This window comes from Chiloscyllium plagiosum, unplaced genomic scaffold (assembly GCF_037043375.1).
Source record: "Chiloscyllium plagiosum isolate Xiang-an unplaced genomic scaffold, Cpla_swu_hap1 HiC_scaffold_3, whole genome shotgun sequence".
Classification (NCBI taxonomy): Eukaryota; Metazoa; Chordata; class Chondrichthyes; order Orectolobiformes; family Hemiscylliidae; genus Chiloscyllium; species Chiloscyllium plagiosum.
In genome coordinates this window covers 86,324,501-86,339,582 of record NW_028270141.1, presented here as the reverse complement: position 1 = coordinate 86,339,582, position 15,082 = coordinate 86,324,501, and the positions used below count along the sequence as shown (strand labels likewise).

General features: G+C 38.6%; 1 protein-coding gene across 3 annotated transcripts in view; it reads right to left on the bottom strand.

Annotated features, from left to right (window-relative positions):
• The window catches only part of kpna5 (karyopherin alpha 5 (importin alpha 6)), a 35,363-nt gene that overhangs the window by 19,765 nt on the left and 516 nt on the right, over positions 1-15,082 (bottom strand). For all 3 annotated transcript variants that reach the window (XM_043685040.2, XM_043685046.2, XM_043685051.2), the window contains exons 2-8: positions 12,461-12,591; positions 12,262-12,366; positions 12,072-12,171; positions 8,092-8,186; positions 6,460-6,591; positions 2,727-2,815; positions 129-228 (exon numbers count right to left, since the gene is read on the bottom strand). In XM_043685040.2, coding sequence (XP_043540975.1) covers positions 129-228; positions 2,727-2,815; positions 6,460-6,591; positions 8,092-8,186; positions 12,072-12,171; positions 12,262-12,366; positions 12,461-12,591 — 752 coding nt within the window. The remainder of the gene's footprint in view (positions 1-128; positions 229-2,726; positions 2,816-6,459; positions 6,592-8,091; positions 8,187-12,071; positions 12,172-12,261; positions 12,367-12,460; positions 12,592-15,082) is intronic.

Here is a 15,082-nt window from a genome sequence, read left to right as displayed (position 1 = left end):
GCCAAATGCTGGCAAATGGGACTAGATTAATTTAGGATATCTGGTTGGCATGAACAAGTTGGACCAAAGGGTTTGTTTCTGTGGTGTACATCTCTCTATGACTAAGTAAAAAATGGCTTAAGCTTTACCTTTTCAAAATCCGGGGGTGGATTCTTTCCCCTGCATAGGTTGGACAAAGCCCACACAGCATTCCTTGTTGTGGTAAGACGGTTTGACTTAGTTAATAACCTAGAGTTTTAAAAAAAAACATTTTGAGAAGAGATAATATTTTATAATCTGAACAACCAAGTCGTAGCTTTAACAATTATCAACATACCAAATTAATTTAGTCAATAAGACTTGATATCAATGGCTCTGATAGGTCCTCCAATGTGTTATTCTTTGATTTTACAATTAAATGATGATTGTTTACTGCAGATGACAGTAACTTTCATCTTTCCAGTCGATGCACAAAAAACTATTGGGACGATGTCCTAAGATTTCAAACCAACTTGCAGATAACACCGAAGTGCCTTTGGCAGTGATATTGCTCAAAAATGTTATATTTATTGTGCACAGAAACAAATCCTGCAAAACATAAAGACCTCTCTTTATGCTTCATTAGAAGTGTGCACCAAGTGGATAGCAATGAGCCTTGCCAGCTTGTACCCCAAATACTGTGCAAAATGTAAAATGCTCCATTACCTACTTTTATTAATCTGTGAGGTAACATTTACTCATTGGTGTTTTTTCCAACAAGCTCTCATTTACAGTAAAGACATTATACCCAAGAACAGATGCTTACAGATTTCAAGGCAAACATAAAAAGAAAAACATTCAACTCATTTGCCTTCACTAAGCAAATGAAAAGCATCAAACATCAGGAAATGTCTCTCTTGAAATATCAGGAACTTGAGACTCCGGAGGAGTCAAAGATAAGATAACTTGGACAACTGTGCCAGCACTCACTCTCCACTAACGTTAACTACTCTCATCTAATTTCCTCATACCAACAATACACGTATTATAATGGACTCCTTTCCTGATCCCTTCAAGGCTCAAGGATGGAATATGACCTATGTTTGGACTGGTGCAGCTTCAACATCTAAGAAGCTTGGCAGTCAGAAAACAGCTGCTAAATTATCTGTTTAATGCTCCACTAAACTTCCCGACATCAGTAACTTTGAACCTGTGTCCCCTCATCAGGATTTGATTTATTACTCTCGTGTACTGATGTACAGTGAAAAGTGTTGCCTTGTGTTTTACAGGCAGAACATCAGGTGATACAGGTGCATCAGGGTATCAGAACAGAGTGCAGAGATTAAAAATGTAGGATTTCCCTTCATAGTAAACAGGTTGGGTACAGCGAAAGATGGGATATGTTTCAAACAGCTTGATGGACCAAATGATTTTTAATATTTCATGTTCATACTGGCATAAAATGGTAATGTGCTGCATGCATCTACGAAAATCAATGGATTATAAAACGTTTCTTCTTTTCCAATCTCTTTCCCTTGAAGGGATGAAGACTGATCATTAGCAACTTAAATTTGTGGTAAATGAGCAATCAGCCCAATCTCCAAACCCCACCAGGACAGGTTTCCTATTCACTTGCCACCTTGAATGTCACTTAATGTCCTTATGGCAAAACCCATTTGAAATGTTACCTTTGGCCTAGAATCATGATCATATAAAGCCTTCACAAGTAAGCACTCTGCCTATTAAATATAGATATCAAGAGGTGTAAGCATCCAATTGGAAGACTCCACTGTTGACACTACATGGTGACTAAAGGAGCTCTGGTGGGGCTGAAGAAAGCTAATAGGCAATTGAGAAGATGCTCATTCCCATTCTAACATTAATTACTCTCATTTTCCTGTACAAACATGGATGGTCGATATCTGACCCCTTAAATATACAAGGCAAAATAAGGAATGCAACGTTGATTTGGACTGGTGAAGCTCCAAAATTCCAAACATTTGACACTATGCATGACATGACTGTTTGTTTTTAATAGTAGACTTACTATTTGCTTCACTGTCCATCACTTGTATTTGGTAAATACAGTACATGGAGTCCCCCAAAAGAACAGCAGATGTGGTTTAGGAATGTCCTCAAACCATCACTGAATAGATCAAACATACCAACTAACTCATGGGAGGACTAAATTGGTGACAAACCAAAATGGAGACGGCTTATTTCAGAAAGCACCACACACAGAAAAGCTTTTGTGGGAACATGTAGAAGTAAAGTTGGGAACATGTAGAAGCAGAAACAAACTTTGAACAATCTATCTACTCAACCTTTCTAGCACTACCTACTCTGCATAAGGCAGAATCTGCAGATTGAGTATTTGCTCATTTTAAGAACTCATTCATGTTGATAAAGTCATCATCAAAACTGGGGAGTGCCTTAGAAGACATCATCTGTAAAATGCTCAACATGCTTCAATAACATCTCTCGCCCACTTCTACCACCCAAAGGGACAAGAACAGCAATCAGATAAAAAAAAAACATAATTTCTAACTATCGATTGAAGTACCAGCATCCTGAATTGGAAATGTGATATTCTGTCATCACAGGTTGATGATAAAATTTCCGACTTAACATTATTGCAGGATCACCATCACCACAAAGCCAGCAGCCAGTCAGGAGTGAGATCAACTAGCAATAATTCTTGCCCTGTGTATACTGAAACCAAAATAAACTTGTTTATATTATTTTGTTGGTCTTCTGCATAAACTTACTGTAAGAGAGGTGGAAGAATTCCACAACTTAACACAAAATCTCTGCATTCAGCATTGTCACCTGCAATGTTGCCAAGTGCCCAGACTGCCTGGAAGACATTACAATAATTAAAACAATTGAATGGTATGCATGCTTAAAATTATATAATGTTCAAAATGCTTCACATTACAAAAGTTATTTGCATTTTATTACAACCAGGTTGGAGGACTGTACTATCTAATCACTCTACTCCAATGGCCATAACATTCATTATAAAATGAAGATTTATTTGACAAAGATGCAAAGCTGATTATCAACAGTTAGAAATATGTTTTAACACTTTTATATAAACCAAACTACGTAGAAATCAATCAATAAGGAAAAGAAAAGGAAACTTCTCTGAAGAAATCAGCTTAGAAAATAACACTTTGACCAAATACTTATTCATTCTAAGAATAAAAGGCTAAGATAATGAAATATTCAGATAGCTTTTAGCCTTGCATCCTCACACATCTAGATTGGAGCCAATAAATGTAGGGTTGTCCCCAGGATTCCATCAAACACTTTGTTCAGGAGGCACTCCACAGATAAAGACTTCACTGGCACGAAAGGAATGGATGACTACTAGGCAGAGAAAGAGGATTAGGCAGGCAGTGCAGGAGTCTGTAGTCATTCCCCTGCAAAACCGATATATTGTTTTGTCACAATTTTTGGTGGAGGTGGGTGCAGTTAGCTTCTTGGGAAAGTAACAGCCAAAATTGTTGCAATATCTTTACCTCTGCTGGCAGGTAGGAGGGATAATGGTCGACATGCTATAGTAACAGGGAATTCAATTGTAAGTGGAATACTCAGACATTTCTATGGCTGTAAATGAAACTCCTGGATGGTATTCTGCCTCCTGAATGCTCAGATCAAGGATAGCTTGGAGCAGCTACAGGACATTTAACAGTGGGCAAATGAACAGGCAGTAAGTTGGCTTGATACACATGAGTATCAATGACATAGGCAAATAGGTGACGTCCTAAAAGCAGAATATAGGGAGTTAGGAAGCAAGTTACATAGTAGGACCTCAAAATCATAATCTCGGGTTTGCTATTAGTAATACGTGCTAGTCAGAATGGAAATAGTATGATGTGTCAGACAAGTACATCGCTGGAGAGATGCTGTAAATGGGAAGGTTTCAGATTCCTGGAACATTGGGATCAGCGAGAGGAGGCATTACTACAAACTGATGGACTGCACTGCCAATGGAGAATATTTGCTTGTGTGATTGGGAAGGGTTTAAACTAAAATGGCAGAGGGAATGGGAACCCAAAACAGTGACTCAAGAAAAGGGAAAAAAGGGAAGAAAACAAGTCAGAATGGAAAATCAGATAAGTGACAGGCAGGTCCTTTATTGTTCTTGATAGAGAAGTGATATGCCTGACAACATAATGGGATATGTAAGTTGCAGACAACTCAAAAAACTGGCCAGATGGTTGACAGTAAGGAAGGAGGTCTTAGATTAGAGAGAGATATAGACAGATTGGTCATGTAGGCAGATCAGTGGCAGGCAGAATCTAATCCTAAATAGTGAGAGATAATACACTTTGGAAGAAGTGATGAGACAAGGGAATACTCACCGAATTGCAGGGAACTAGAGCCCTTGAAGGAACAGAGGGATCTTGGGGTGATTGTCCAGATTGTTAAAAGCAGGGTAGACATAGATTTTGGGGAGAGCAAGTTAAGGTAGCATGCAGGAAACTTGCCTTGATGAGTTGTGGGATAATTATTTGAGCAGGGATGGTATATTAGACATGTATAAAAAACTTTGGTTAGACCTCGGTTGTGTGCAGTTCTGATTGTCACACTATAGGAAGAATGCAATTGTACTGAGGGATGCATCAGGATGTTGCTTGTGTTGGAACATTTTTGTTATGAAGAGAGGCTGATTGGCTTGGTTTATTTCCTTTAGAGCAGAGAAGGCGGAGGTGGTCCTGACTGAGGTGTATAAGATTATGAGGGGCATAGAAAACAGCTGCTCCCCTTAACTGAAGGGTCAATAATGTGGGGGCATCATTTTAAGGGTAGGTTTGGAGGGAATTTGAGAAGAAATATTTTCACCAAAAAAAGTGGTGAAAATTTGGAATGCATTACCTGGGAAGCTAGTAGAGGTGGAAAACCTCAGGATCTATAAAAAATAGATGGATGAGACTTGAAATGTCATAACATTCAAGGCCATGGGGCAAGTGCTAGAAAGTGGGATTTGTATGTGGGATTAGTATAGCAAGGTCAGTGCAGACTTGATCGGTCAAAGGGCCTCTACTGTGCTGCATAATTCTATGCTTTACCGTGACTTGAACAAGTTAAGTGAATGGGTAAATGCATGGCAGACAAATTAAAGCATGGATAATTATGAGATTATTCACTTTGGTAGAAAAAAGTAGATTAACTGAATGACAAAAGATTATGAAAGAGAGAGGTACAACGAAAGATGGATGCCCTTGTACACCAGTCACAAAGTAAACATGCAGGTGCAAAAGCTGGCTACCGATAAGTTGGGCATCATAATGAAAAGATTTGAGTACAGAAACAGGAATTTCTTGTTGCAATTCTACATGCCTAGGTGACACTACACCTGGAATACTGTAAGCATTTTTGGTCTTGTTACCTGACGAATTTGATATTTACCAGACTGATACCAGGGAAAGTAGGACTCACTTATGAAGAGAGACTGAATTGATTAGGACAGTATTCACTGCAGTTGGAAAAATAAGCAGGGAGATGTCAGAAATCTATTTAAAAATGCTCCCAATGACATGAGTCCAGAACCAGAGCTCACAAGCTAAAGATACAGGGTAGGCCATTTAGGACTGAGCAGAAATTTCTTCAGCTACAGCATGGTGAGCCTGAGGAATTCTCTGCCCCCCAAAAATGTTGAGGCCAAAATATTGAGTGTTTTCAAAAAGCATTGGATAGTTTTTATGGCTAAAGGGTATGGTGAGAAAGCAGGGACAGGGTACTAATTTGGATTATCAGCCATGATCATACTGAATGATGGAGCAGGCTTGATAGGCCAAATGACCTACACCTGCTCCTACTGTTTACGTTCCTAGGTCATGAGACCTCCAGTGGCTTTAAAGTGCCCCTTATTGTCCTTTCAGTATCTTTTAAAAACACAGATCCAGGTACCACCCCCCTCTGTAGTTCAATTTACTGCATTTTCATAATCCTTTAGACAGAAGTCCTCAAAAAAATTTAAAAATGGTTTTAAAAGTTCACAATTAAATATTTCCATTTTTTCTGGATGCACATAACATAGAATTAAAGCACAAATTAACAGTGGGGCATTTTGTTTTAAGTATAAATGGTGCATACCATGTGGTGAAGGGACAAAAAAAATGAAAGAAAAGTTTAACTAAAAGGGCTTTTTGCCTAATTTCCTTCAGTGTATTTTTTTTTTAAAAAGTGGAAGAAACAAGTAGAATGTAAATAGTGAAAATTGCTACAGAAATTTCATCTTCTCATGTTCAGAAAGATGAAAGTCTAAATTTGCTCCATAACGCCACATTTTTCTTTCTCTACTTGAGATACTAATCCACACATTCATGTTGTGACAAAAATGTTTTAAAATAGATGTACATTTTTGCTTAATTATATTTTCTATGTCACAAACTTAGAGGGGATAAAAAGGACCAACACCAGCTGAATACGCAAGTGAATGACCTGTATTAAAACAGGAATTAAATTACCATATGTATAACAAAGAAATACCTGCTCTTGCACATCCTCATATTCTGAGCTGAGTAACTCAATGAAGATAGGAACAGCATCAGCTTCTATAACCACTTTAGTATGGAGAAATGTTCCAGAAGCAATGTTGGTTAAAGCCCATGCAGCCTCAAACTGCAGAATTAAAGTACAGAAATTGATTATCACTATTAAAGCATTAAAATTGTAACGTTTTTGTTTGCTGTTCTAACATATTTTCTAAACTCAGGGAAGACCGAAATTATTTTTATTAATACAATGTAAACTTTCAGTACTTTAAATTGTATACTATTTCTGATTCTGTAAAATGAAAAAATTGAGTGTATGCAAACAATATTCTCAAGTGTTTAATGAGGTTGAAGTTCTCAAAATGTTAAACTTATTTGGGCATGATACAAGAATATAGATATAAGCATGATACAATGTTTGAAAGAAATATTTTTCATTAGATTCAGAATTAAATACGCACATTTTCACTTCAGATTATGCAAGGCATCAGGAGGTTAATTTTGTGCAATTTTGGTCTCCTTATTTAGGGAAGGATGTTAATGTGTTGAAGGTAGCTCGGAAGAGGTTTACTTGAGTGATACCCGGAAAAAACAGCATTAAACAGACTGGACATGTTTCCACTGATGTTTAGAATTGGTGCCTTGATGGATTTGTAAAGATCCTAATGGTCTTGACGAGGAGGAAGAGAAAAGGATGTTTCTTCTTTTGGGGTGAATCCAAAACTGGGGGACATTTTTAAACTTAAGGATTGCCTTTTGTGGCAGAGTGAAGAGAATATTTTTCTTCTCTTAGATAATGCAACTTTGAAATTCTCTGCCTCAGAAGACAGTGGGGGGGGTGTCAATGAATATTCGTAAGGGGGAGATAGATTGATTCCCTTAACATGAATCTAAGGTTATCAGGCTATAGGAAAATGTGGAATTCAGAACACAAGCAGATTAGCTAAGATCTTATGAAGCAGGAAAGTCTAGGACCAGACTACAAATAAAGTAGTTACACATTTCTGACAGAGATGAGGAATTTCTTCACTCAGATGATTATGAATCAGTGGCATTCTTTACCACAGTAAGCTGTTGACGTCAGGTCATAAAGTATATTCAAGGCTGAGACAGAGATTTTTAATTAGTGGGTGGGTGGGAAAGCAGAGGTCCAAGGTTGGATGCTCTTTGGAAGGTCAGTGTGGTCTAGATGGGCTGTATGCCCTGCTTCCACACTAAAGAATTTATGATTTCTATAAAAGCTGAAACTGATGGAAGTGGTCATTAAGTTAAATGAGATTCTCAGGTTTACACATAGATAATAAATAAAACACAAGGAAAACAATGCTGAGTTTATATAAAATATTAGATTACATAAACTTTACCCAGTTCAGGCCACTATTTTTCTTCAGGTATCCACTAGAATGCAATATTAGGTGTCACCATTTTACAACAGAAGGTTAAAATGATTAGAAAACTCAAGACATAATTGAAGGTGTGCTGGAGGGAAAGTTTGTTTTACAAGTAGCTACACTGAAGATTGGAACTATTCTGCATTTTCTAGCATAACACCGATATCAAGGTTAACACATTGTATAATTTTCCAAGATGTACTATCAAAACATAAAATCTCTTTTTAAAAACTCACTTGGAGGGTAAAATTCTCATTCCTCTTCAAAAACTCCACAAATCTTGGCACAATACCAGGTGTATTTATGACTTCATCTATTGGTGGATTAGGTTCTGGAAGGAAAATTTGTAACTGAAATCCAGAATACCATTTTTCCATGATTCCTACTATCCTGTTCTATGACACCCAGAATGTGGTTAAAATCAAAATCAAATATTTCAATAACACATGCATCTTATTTACTTGTAGGAAATGGAATTCATTCTTTACATACATATGAACACAAATTAGAAGACTACCCTGTCTTGTACTTGCCACACCACTCAATCAGGTTACAGCTGATCTGACTGCGATCTCAACTCCTGTCCAACCCCACTACCCTTAGATAACTGACTAGCAAGGAAGTTAGTACCTCTGCTTACAAATATTCAGTGAGCCTGGATTCACTGGAGGGTGAGTTCCCTCGACTCTCAACTCTCAATTGTATTTTTCATCTGTCTTATATGAGAGATCTCTTATTTCAAACCATTGGCATTCAATGTAATCAAGTCCCCTCAGGAACTTATATGCTTCAATCAGATCACCTCTCATCCTGCTGAACCTCAATGGATACAGACTAAACCTGAACTATCTTTACTCATTGTAAAACTCCTACATCTCAAGAGTCAGGCAGTGGAACATTGTCTGAAGTTTTGAATGCAACTGTCCTTTCTGAAGAGACCAAAAAAGTATTACCCCAGATGTATTCTTAACAAAACAACTATAGTAATTAGTTTGCTTTCTTTCCACTTACAATAAGCATTTCATTTGCCTTCGTAATCCTGAACACAATGGGCGATTTAACATGTCTAATTCACCTAACCTGCACACATCTTTGGATTGTGGGAGGAAACCGGCACACCCGGAGGAAACCCACAGGAGAATGTGCAAACTCCACAGTCGCCTGAGGCTGGAATCAAACCCAGATCCTTGACGCTGTGAGGCAGCAGTGCTAACCACTGAGCCCTCAAAATAGATTCAAGCAAAGATAAATTCAATACAATCTATGAGAGAACCAGATATAGTTACTGTGTTTCATTAACTTCAAAAGATCGACCACACATATTCTTGCGCCTGGGTTCAGCACAACAATTTGTACTTAAATGTGGGCTTTACTGATATTGAATAGATACCCATTACATGTCATAGGAAAGGGTAACAAAAAAGTCTTATATTACAAAATCTTTTGGAAACAAACAAACCAACTCTAAAATATTCATAGGATAGGAAACAGACTTCTTCCTTGCTGTCATTGAAAGTGATTACAATCTGAGAAAATTTGCAAATGGCATGTGCTTAGTAAGCAGTAATGACTGAAACAACCTTTCTGTAGAAGTTTAAAATATTCAACTCAAACTTTAACACATGCAGACTCAAACAAGTAAAATAAAATATAATGAATGACAGATACCAGTCTTCAGCCAATTCAGTTCACTCCATGTGATATCGAGAAATGATTGGAGGTACTGGAAACTGCAAAGACTTTGGGTCTTGACAACATTCCAGGAAGACTACTGAAGACCTGTTCCCGTAGTCTAGCTGTTTCAGTGTGGTTACAACACTTAACTGTCCAAACATGTGGAAAATTGCCCACCTATGTCCGGTACACGAAAAGCAGGACAAATCCAATCCAGCCAATTACAGCCCAATCAGTATACTCTCCATCAGTAAAATGATGGAAGGTGTCATCAACAGTGTTACCAAGCAGCACTTACTCAGCAATAATCTGCGCAGTGATGCCCAGTTTGGGTTCCACCAGGGCCACTCAGCCCCTGACCTCATTACAATTTTGGTTCTTATATTATTTGGACAAAAGAACCTAGTTACAGACATGAGAGTTTGCCCTTGACATTAAGGCCACATTCAACAGAGTGTGGCATCAATGCACCTCAGGAAAACTGGAATCAAAAGGGTATCAAGGGCAAACTCTACATTGGAGTCATACCTGACAGACAGGAAGATGGCTGTGGTTGTTGGAGATCAGTCATCTCAGCTTCAAGACATCTCCACAGCAGTTCCTCAGGGTACTGTCCAAGGCCTAACCATCTTCAGCTGTTTCATCAATGATCTTCCCTCGATCATAGTCAGAAGTAGGGAGGTTCACTGATGATTGCAAATGTTCAGCACCAACGGCAATGCCTCAGATACTAAAGCAATCCATGTTCAAATGCAACAAGATCTGGACACTATCTAGTTTTGGGCTGACAAGTGGTAAATAACATTCACTCCACATAAATGCCAGGATATGACCATCACCAATAAGAGACAATCTAATCACCTCCCCATGATGTTCAATGGTGTTACTACCACTGAATCTCCCACTATAAAAATCCTGGGGGTTATCATTAACCAAAAACTCAATTTGACTCACCACATAAACACAGTAGCTAGGAATACTGTGATGATTAGCTCTCCTCCTGACTCCTCAGAGCCAGTCCACAATTTATAAGGCACAAGTCAAGAGTGAGATGGAAGACTTCCCACTTGTCTGGATGGATACAGCCCTACCAACACTGAAGCTTGACACCATCCAGGACAAGGCAGCATACTTGACTGGCAAAAGATCCACAAGCATCCAATCCATCTGCTACCAACACTCAGTAGCGGTGAGTACTATCTACAACATGCACTGCAGAAATTCACCAAAGATCCTCAGGAAACACCTTCCAAATCCACGACCACTTAAACCTAAAAGGACAAGGGCAGCAGATACATGGGAACACCACCACTTGCTCATTCCCTCCTAGCCACTTGCCATCCTGACTTGGAAATATAGTGCCTTCACTGTCACTTGGTCAAAATCCTGGAATTCCCTCATGAATTGCATTATGGATCCACTCATAACAGGTGGACTGCATCAGTTTAAGAAGGCAGCTCACCATCACCTTCTCAGGGGCAAACTAGGGACAGCAATAAGTGGTCAACCAGCATTGCCCACACCCCATAAATGAATAGAAAACATCTACTTGTTGTGAAATATGCATTTGTTCTGTGTTGAAACACCGAGAGAAAATTGGCACTAAATTTCACGAGATTTCTCCATTGTAATAAAAGACAATTTATCCAAAACTAGAACTCCTTGGATGGTGAAACAGAACAGGAAAAAGACTGCAACAAATAGATAATAGAGAATACAGTAGAAACCCAAGCACCAAAGGATGAAAGAGTTGTCCGGGATCTAAATGCCCACCTACTCTTGATGATTAGAATACATAAGATAGAAATGGTCAAAGTAAACCCATTCACTCATTCTAGCTCCGCTATTTTCTCAGAGGCTGTGATTCAATTTTGGGCTTTTTTTCCTTCTTACCAACTCATGTTGATGCAATCATGTAGTTACAACATCTTCCGTATTTATTTTGACCTATGTGGTACATGCGGTCCCTGATTTACAGAAGTCTGACTTATAAACATGCACTTACAAGTGAGGTTCCATATGAATATAAATTTTAAATTTAATTTAATTTAAATTTTAAATGCAAACATCTGCTTGTTACTTACGAATGGCTTTTTCATACCGTATTGTATTGTGTTCTGAGTTGTATACAAATCGACTTATGAATGCACTCAGAAACAAAACCTGTTCGTAGTACAGGGACTGTCCATATTTGGACTCGCACAGATGCAACATTATAATTAATCAATATCCTCAAAAATTATCAACCTTCTATTAAAACTACATTCTAAAGAAAGGCATTGATTTCCCAGACAGCGTTGCACTTAAATTGTCACAAAATGCACAAATTGAATGCTTTCTGCCTCGGTCTGGCAGTCCACACCTCTGGCACCCTCCTTCTCCTCCCCACAACTTACAGGCCACTGCCTCCTTCACCCTTGCCTTCCCTTCCCTCCAAATTACTGGCAGGTGCCTCCTCTTCCTCCTCCTTCACTCTGAAAGACTTGGTTCCTGTCAACAGTAGCAACTCTCTGCAGCATTGCATTCAGCACAAGGTTCTCACCTTTTGAAAGCAATTTCCGAAACTTCTGTGTAGCTGCGAGTTGCTGATCGGGATCTTCTGAAAAGATCATCTGCACCATTTCCACTGTGATTACACCTTCCTACAATTGAAGGCATTTAAGAATAGACACTTCAGTTTTTCAAAATTTTGTTCAAAACAGAACAAGAATATTCTTGTTCTATCAACCTACCCCAGGTACAGATACTACAGTAGAACTTATATCAGGGTCCTGAATAGGGCTTTCAAACATGGCTTCATCACTTCCAGGAACTGCCACATTTCTGCGCTTGAACAACTGGAATACAAGCAGAAAAAAAAACCATCAGATAAAGGCGTGAACCAGGTCTACTTATCAAAATGCTCTTTCAGACCTATTATCACATACACACCTGCTCTTCCCTTTTTTGTTTCCGTAACTGGATTCCTTCTTCCTCTCGTCGCCTTCGCATTTCCTGAGTGTTTAAAGCTTTGTTCTTGTAGCTTCTCATCCTGTAGTTATCTTTTACTGGGCTGGCCATGTCTGCATTTAATCCCAATATAATCAGATAAAACTTACTGTTGTAAAAGCACTGTGACTAATAGTTTTTCACCTTAAACACAAAGGCAATCACACTTTAATGACAGTATATTTTGATGTATACATAATGACATCTAATTTTAATTCATCCTTGTTTGAAACATTGGAAATATTGCAATTTCTCAGAAATTGGAGCTTGTAACTTCCAGTAAACCTTTAAAACAAATATTTAAAGCTATATATTTCACAAAAATATGCCTAAATTTATTCACGTGATTCTCTTCTTTATTTTAGGACATTCAATTCGTGCTCTCTCCCTCCCCAGTCTAAGTCCCTTTTAAAAGTATGGACTTTGGTAAGATTATTTAACTTTAAAACAGTTAGAGAATGTTTGAACAACACTGTTGCATTCTGGCAATTTGTATAACTTAATCTATCTGAACATAATGTTTCCATCACTAGGTCAAATGGTATATCCTACATATTGAAGCTCCAGGTGTTTAAAAAAAACTCAAAACATCATCCAGTTCCCCAACCAACAGAATTATTTTCTAATTCCAAGAAACAGTTGAGTGCGTGGATGGGCCATTGGATAAAATTTCATTTTATAAATTATCTGGAAATAACTCAAAAATATAGTCAGACAAAATTAATGCGAACAGAAATCTACAATTACAAAATTGTACGAGTCAGTAATTCAGCAAAGGTCCATTAAATCTTCTACTCTTTGTACCTGCAATGTGCTCAAATTAAAAGAACAGATAAGATTGTCAGGTATATAAAAAGACAGAAAGAAGGTGCCAATGGTGCAGAAAGATAGTAGTTGACTACAGGGAGAGGTTGAAGAAGCTAACAGGTGTGCTGAAGTAGAGGGTTTGTAGTATTATCATTTTGGGCCCCAATTTTCAGAGTTCTACTATTTTAAAAAGCTATTAGATGCTACTCCTTTAATATTTTTGCACTTTCTAACCATCAGTGCTATATAATTCCTTTCCAGATCCTCGGGAAAGATCTGTCTGAGATGGGGATGATAGGGTACTGAAGAAAGTGTTTAGAATGCTTGCTTTTATTTGAATGTAGGTGGTGGACATGTTGTGGCTTGTACAGGACATTGGTTCGGCTACTTTTGGAATACAGCATTCAGTGTGGTGTCCCCACTATAGGAAAGATATTGTAGAATTTCAAAAGATTTACAAAGCTGCTGCCAGAGTTGGAGGGTTTGAGCAAAGGGAAAGGCTGAATAGGCTGGGGCTATTTTCCCTGGGGCATCAGAGGCTTATCATGAGGGGCATGGATAGAGTGAATAGACAAGATCTTTTCCATAGGGTAGGGAAGTCCAAAACTGAATGGCATTGGTTTAAGGTGAGAGGTGAAAGATTTAAAAGGGACCTAAGGGGCAACATTTTCATGCAGAGGGTGGTAAGTGTATGGAATGAGCTTGTGGAAGAGGAGACTGGTACAGTTACAACATTTAAAATCCATCTGGATGAATGAGAAGGGTTTAGAGGGAAATGGGCCAAATGCTGGCAAATGGGACTAGATTAATTTAGGTATCTGGTCAGCAGAGATGAGTTGGACTTAAGGGTCTGTTTCCATGCCATACTTCTCACTATAACTCTAAGACAGTTGCCACTTTCCTAGACTTCTTGCACTTAATTCAGTTCCCTGAACACCACATATTGCTCACAAAACCCCTAAGTATTACTAAGATCCCTGACACAACAGCTCAAACTACAAAATGTTACAGTCTAATTTGAACACTGTTGTAATTGAAATGTAACTGCCCTAATATATCCAGTTAGTCGACGACGACTGGTAATCTTCAGGTGATGCAGGGTGTTGTATATTGCATATACTCTTTACACAACGACTCAGTGTAAAAAGCTCTGACCAGCAAAAGCAGCACTGTAACTTTTAGAACTGTACTTTTTATTACAATAGAAATGGTTAATTTGGACCAAATAAAAGTCTCATCTTCTTTACTTTCAATCAATTTAAATTTAGTCTGATTATTTCCTTAGAAGTGACAGTTCAATCTTAATCCTTTACGCATCATCTCCTGACCTCAGTTTAAACTCTTACATCTTTCCATCTGGAAATCTGAACTGTCACCTTCTCCCCGCCCACAAGGAACTTAAAGAGCATTACCTGAATTTTTGAACAAGATCAAACTATATGCCTAGCTTCCACATTCCTCCCACAGCCCATCTTTGTATCGCCGTGGCTGGGCGGGGTAAACAAGTTGTCCACCGACGCCCGCCCTTATTTGTAAAGTCAACGACAATGACCAAAATCGCACAATTTAAAGCAACCGGCGGAAGAATGTGGGGCGGGTGAATGCGGGGCTGAGAGTACAAGCGGCGAATTCCCCTTTGGAAACGGTGGTGGAGGAGGAGGACTTATTTCCTCCTTCGCCACTGCCCCAGACACTCAGTGAATCGGGGGATGTGCGGGGAATGGCCACGGCTCCGGGGACACACGGCAAATGGCGGAC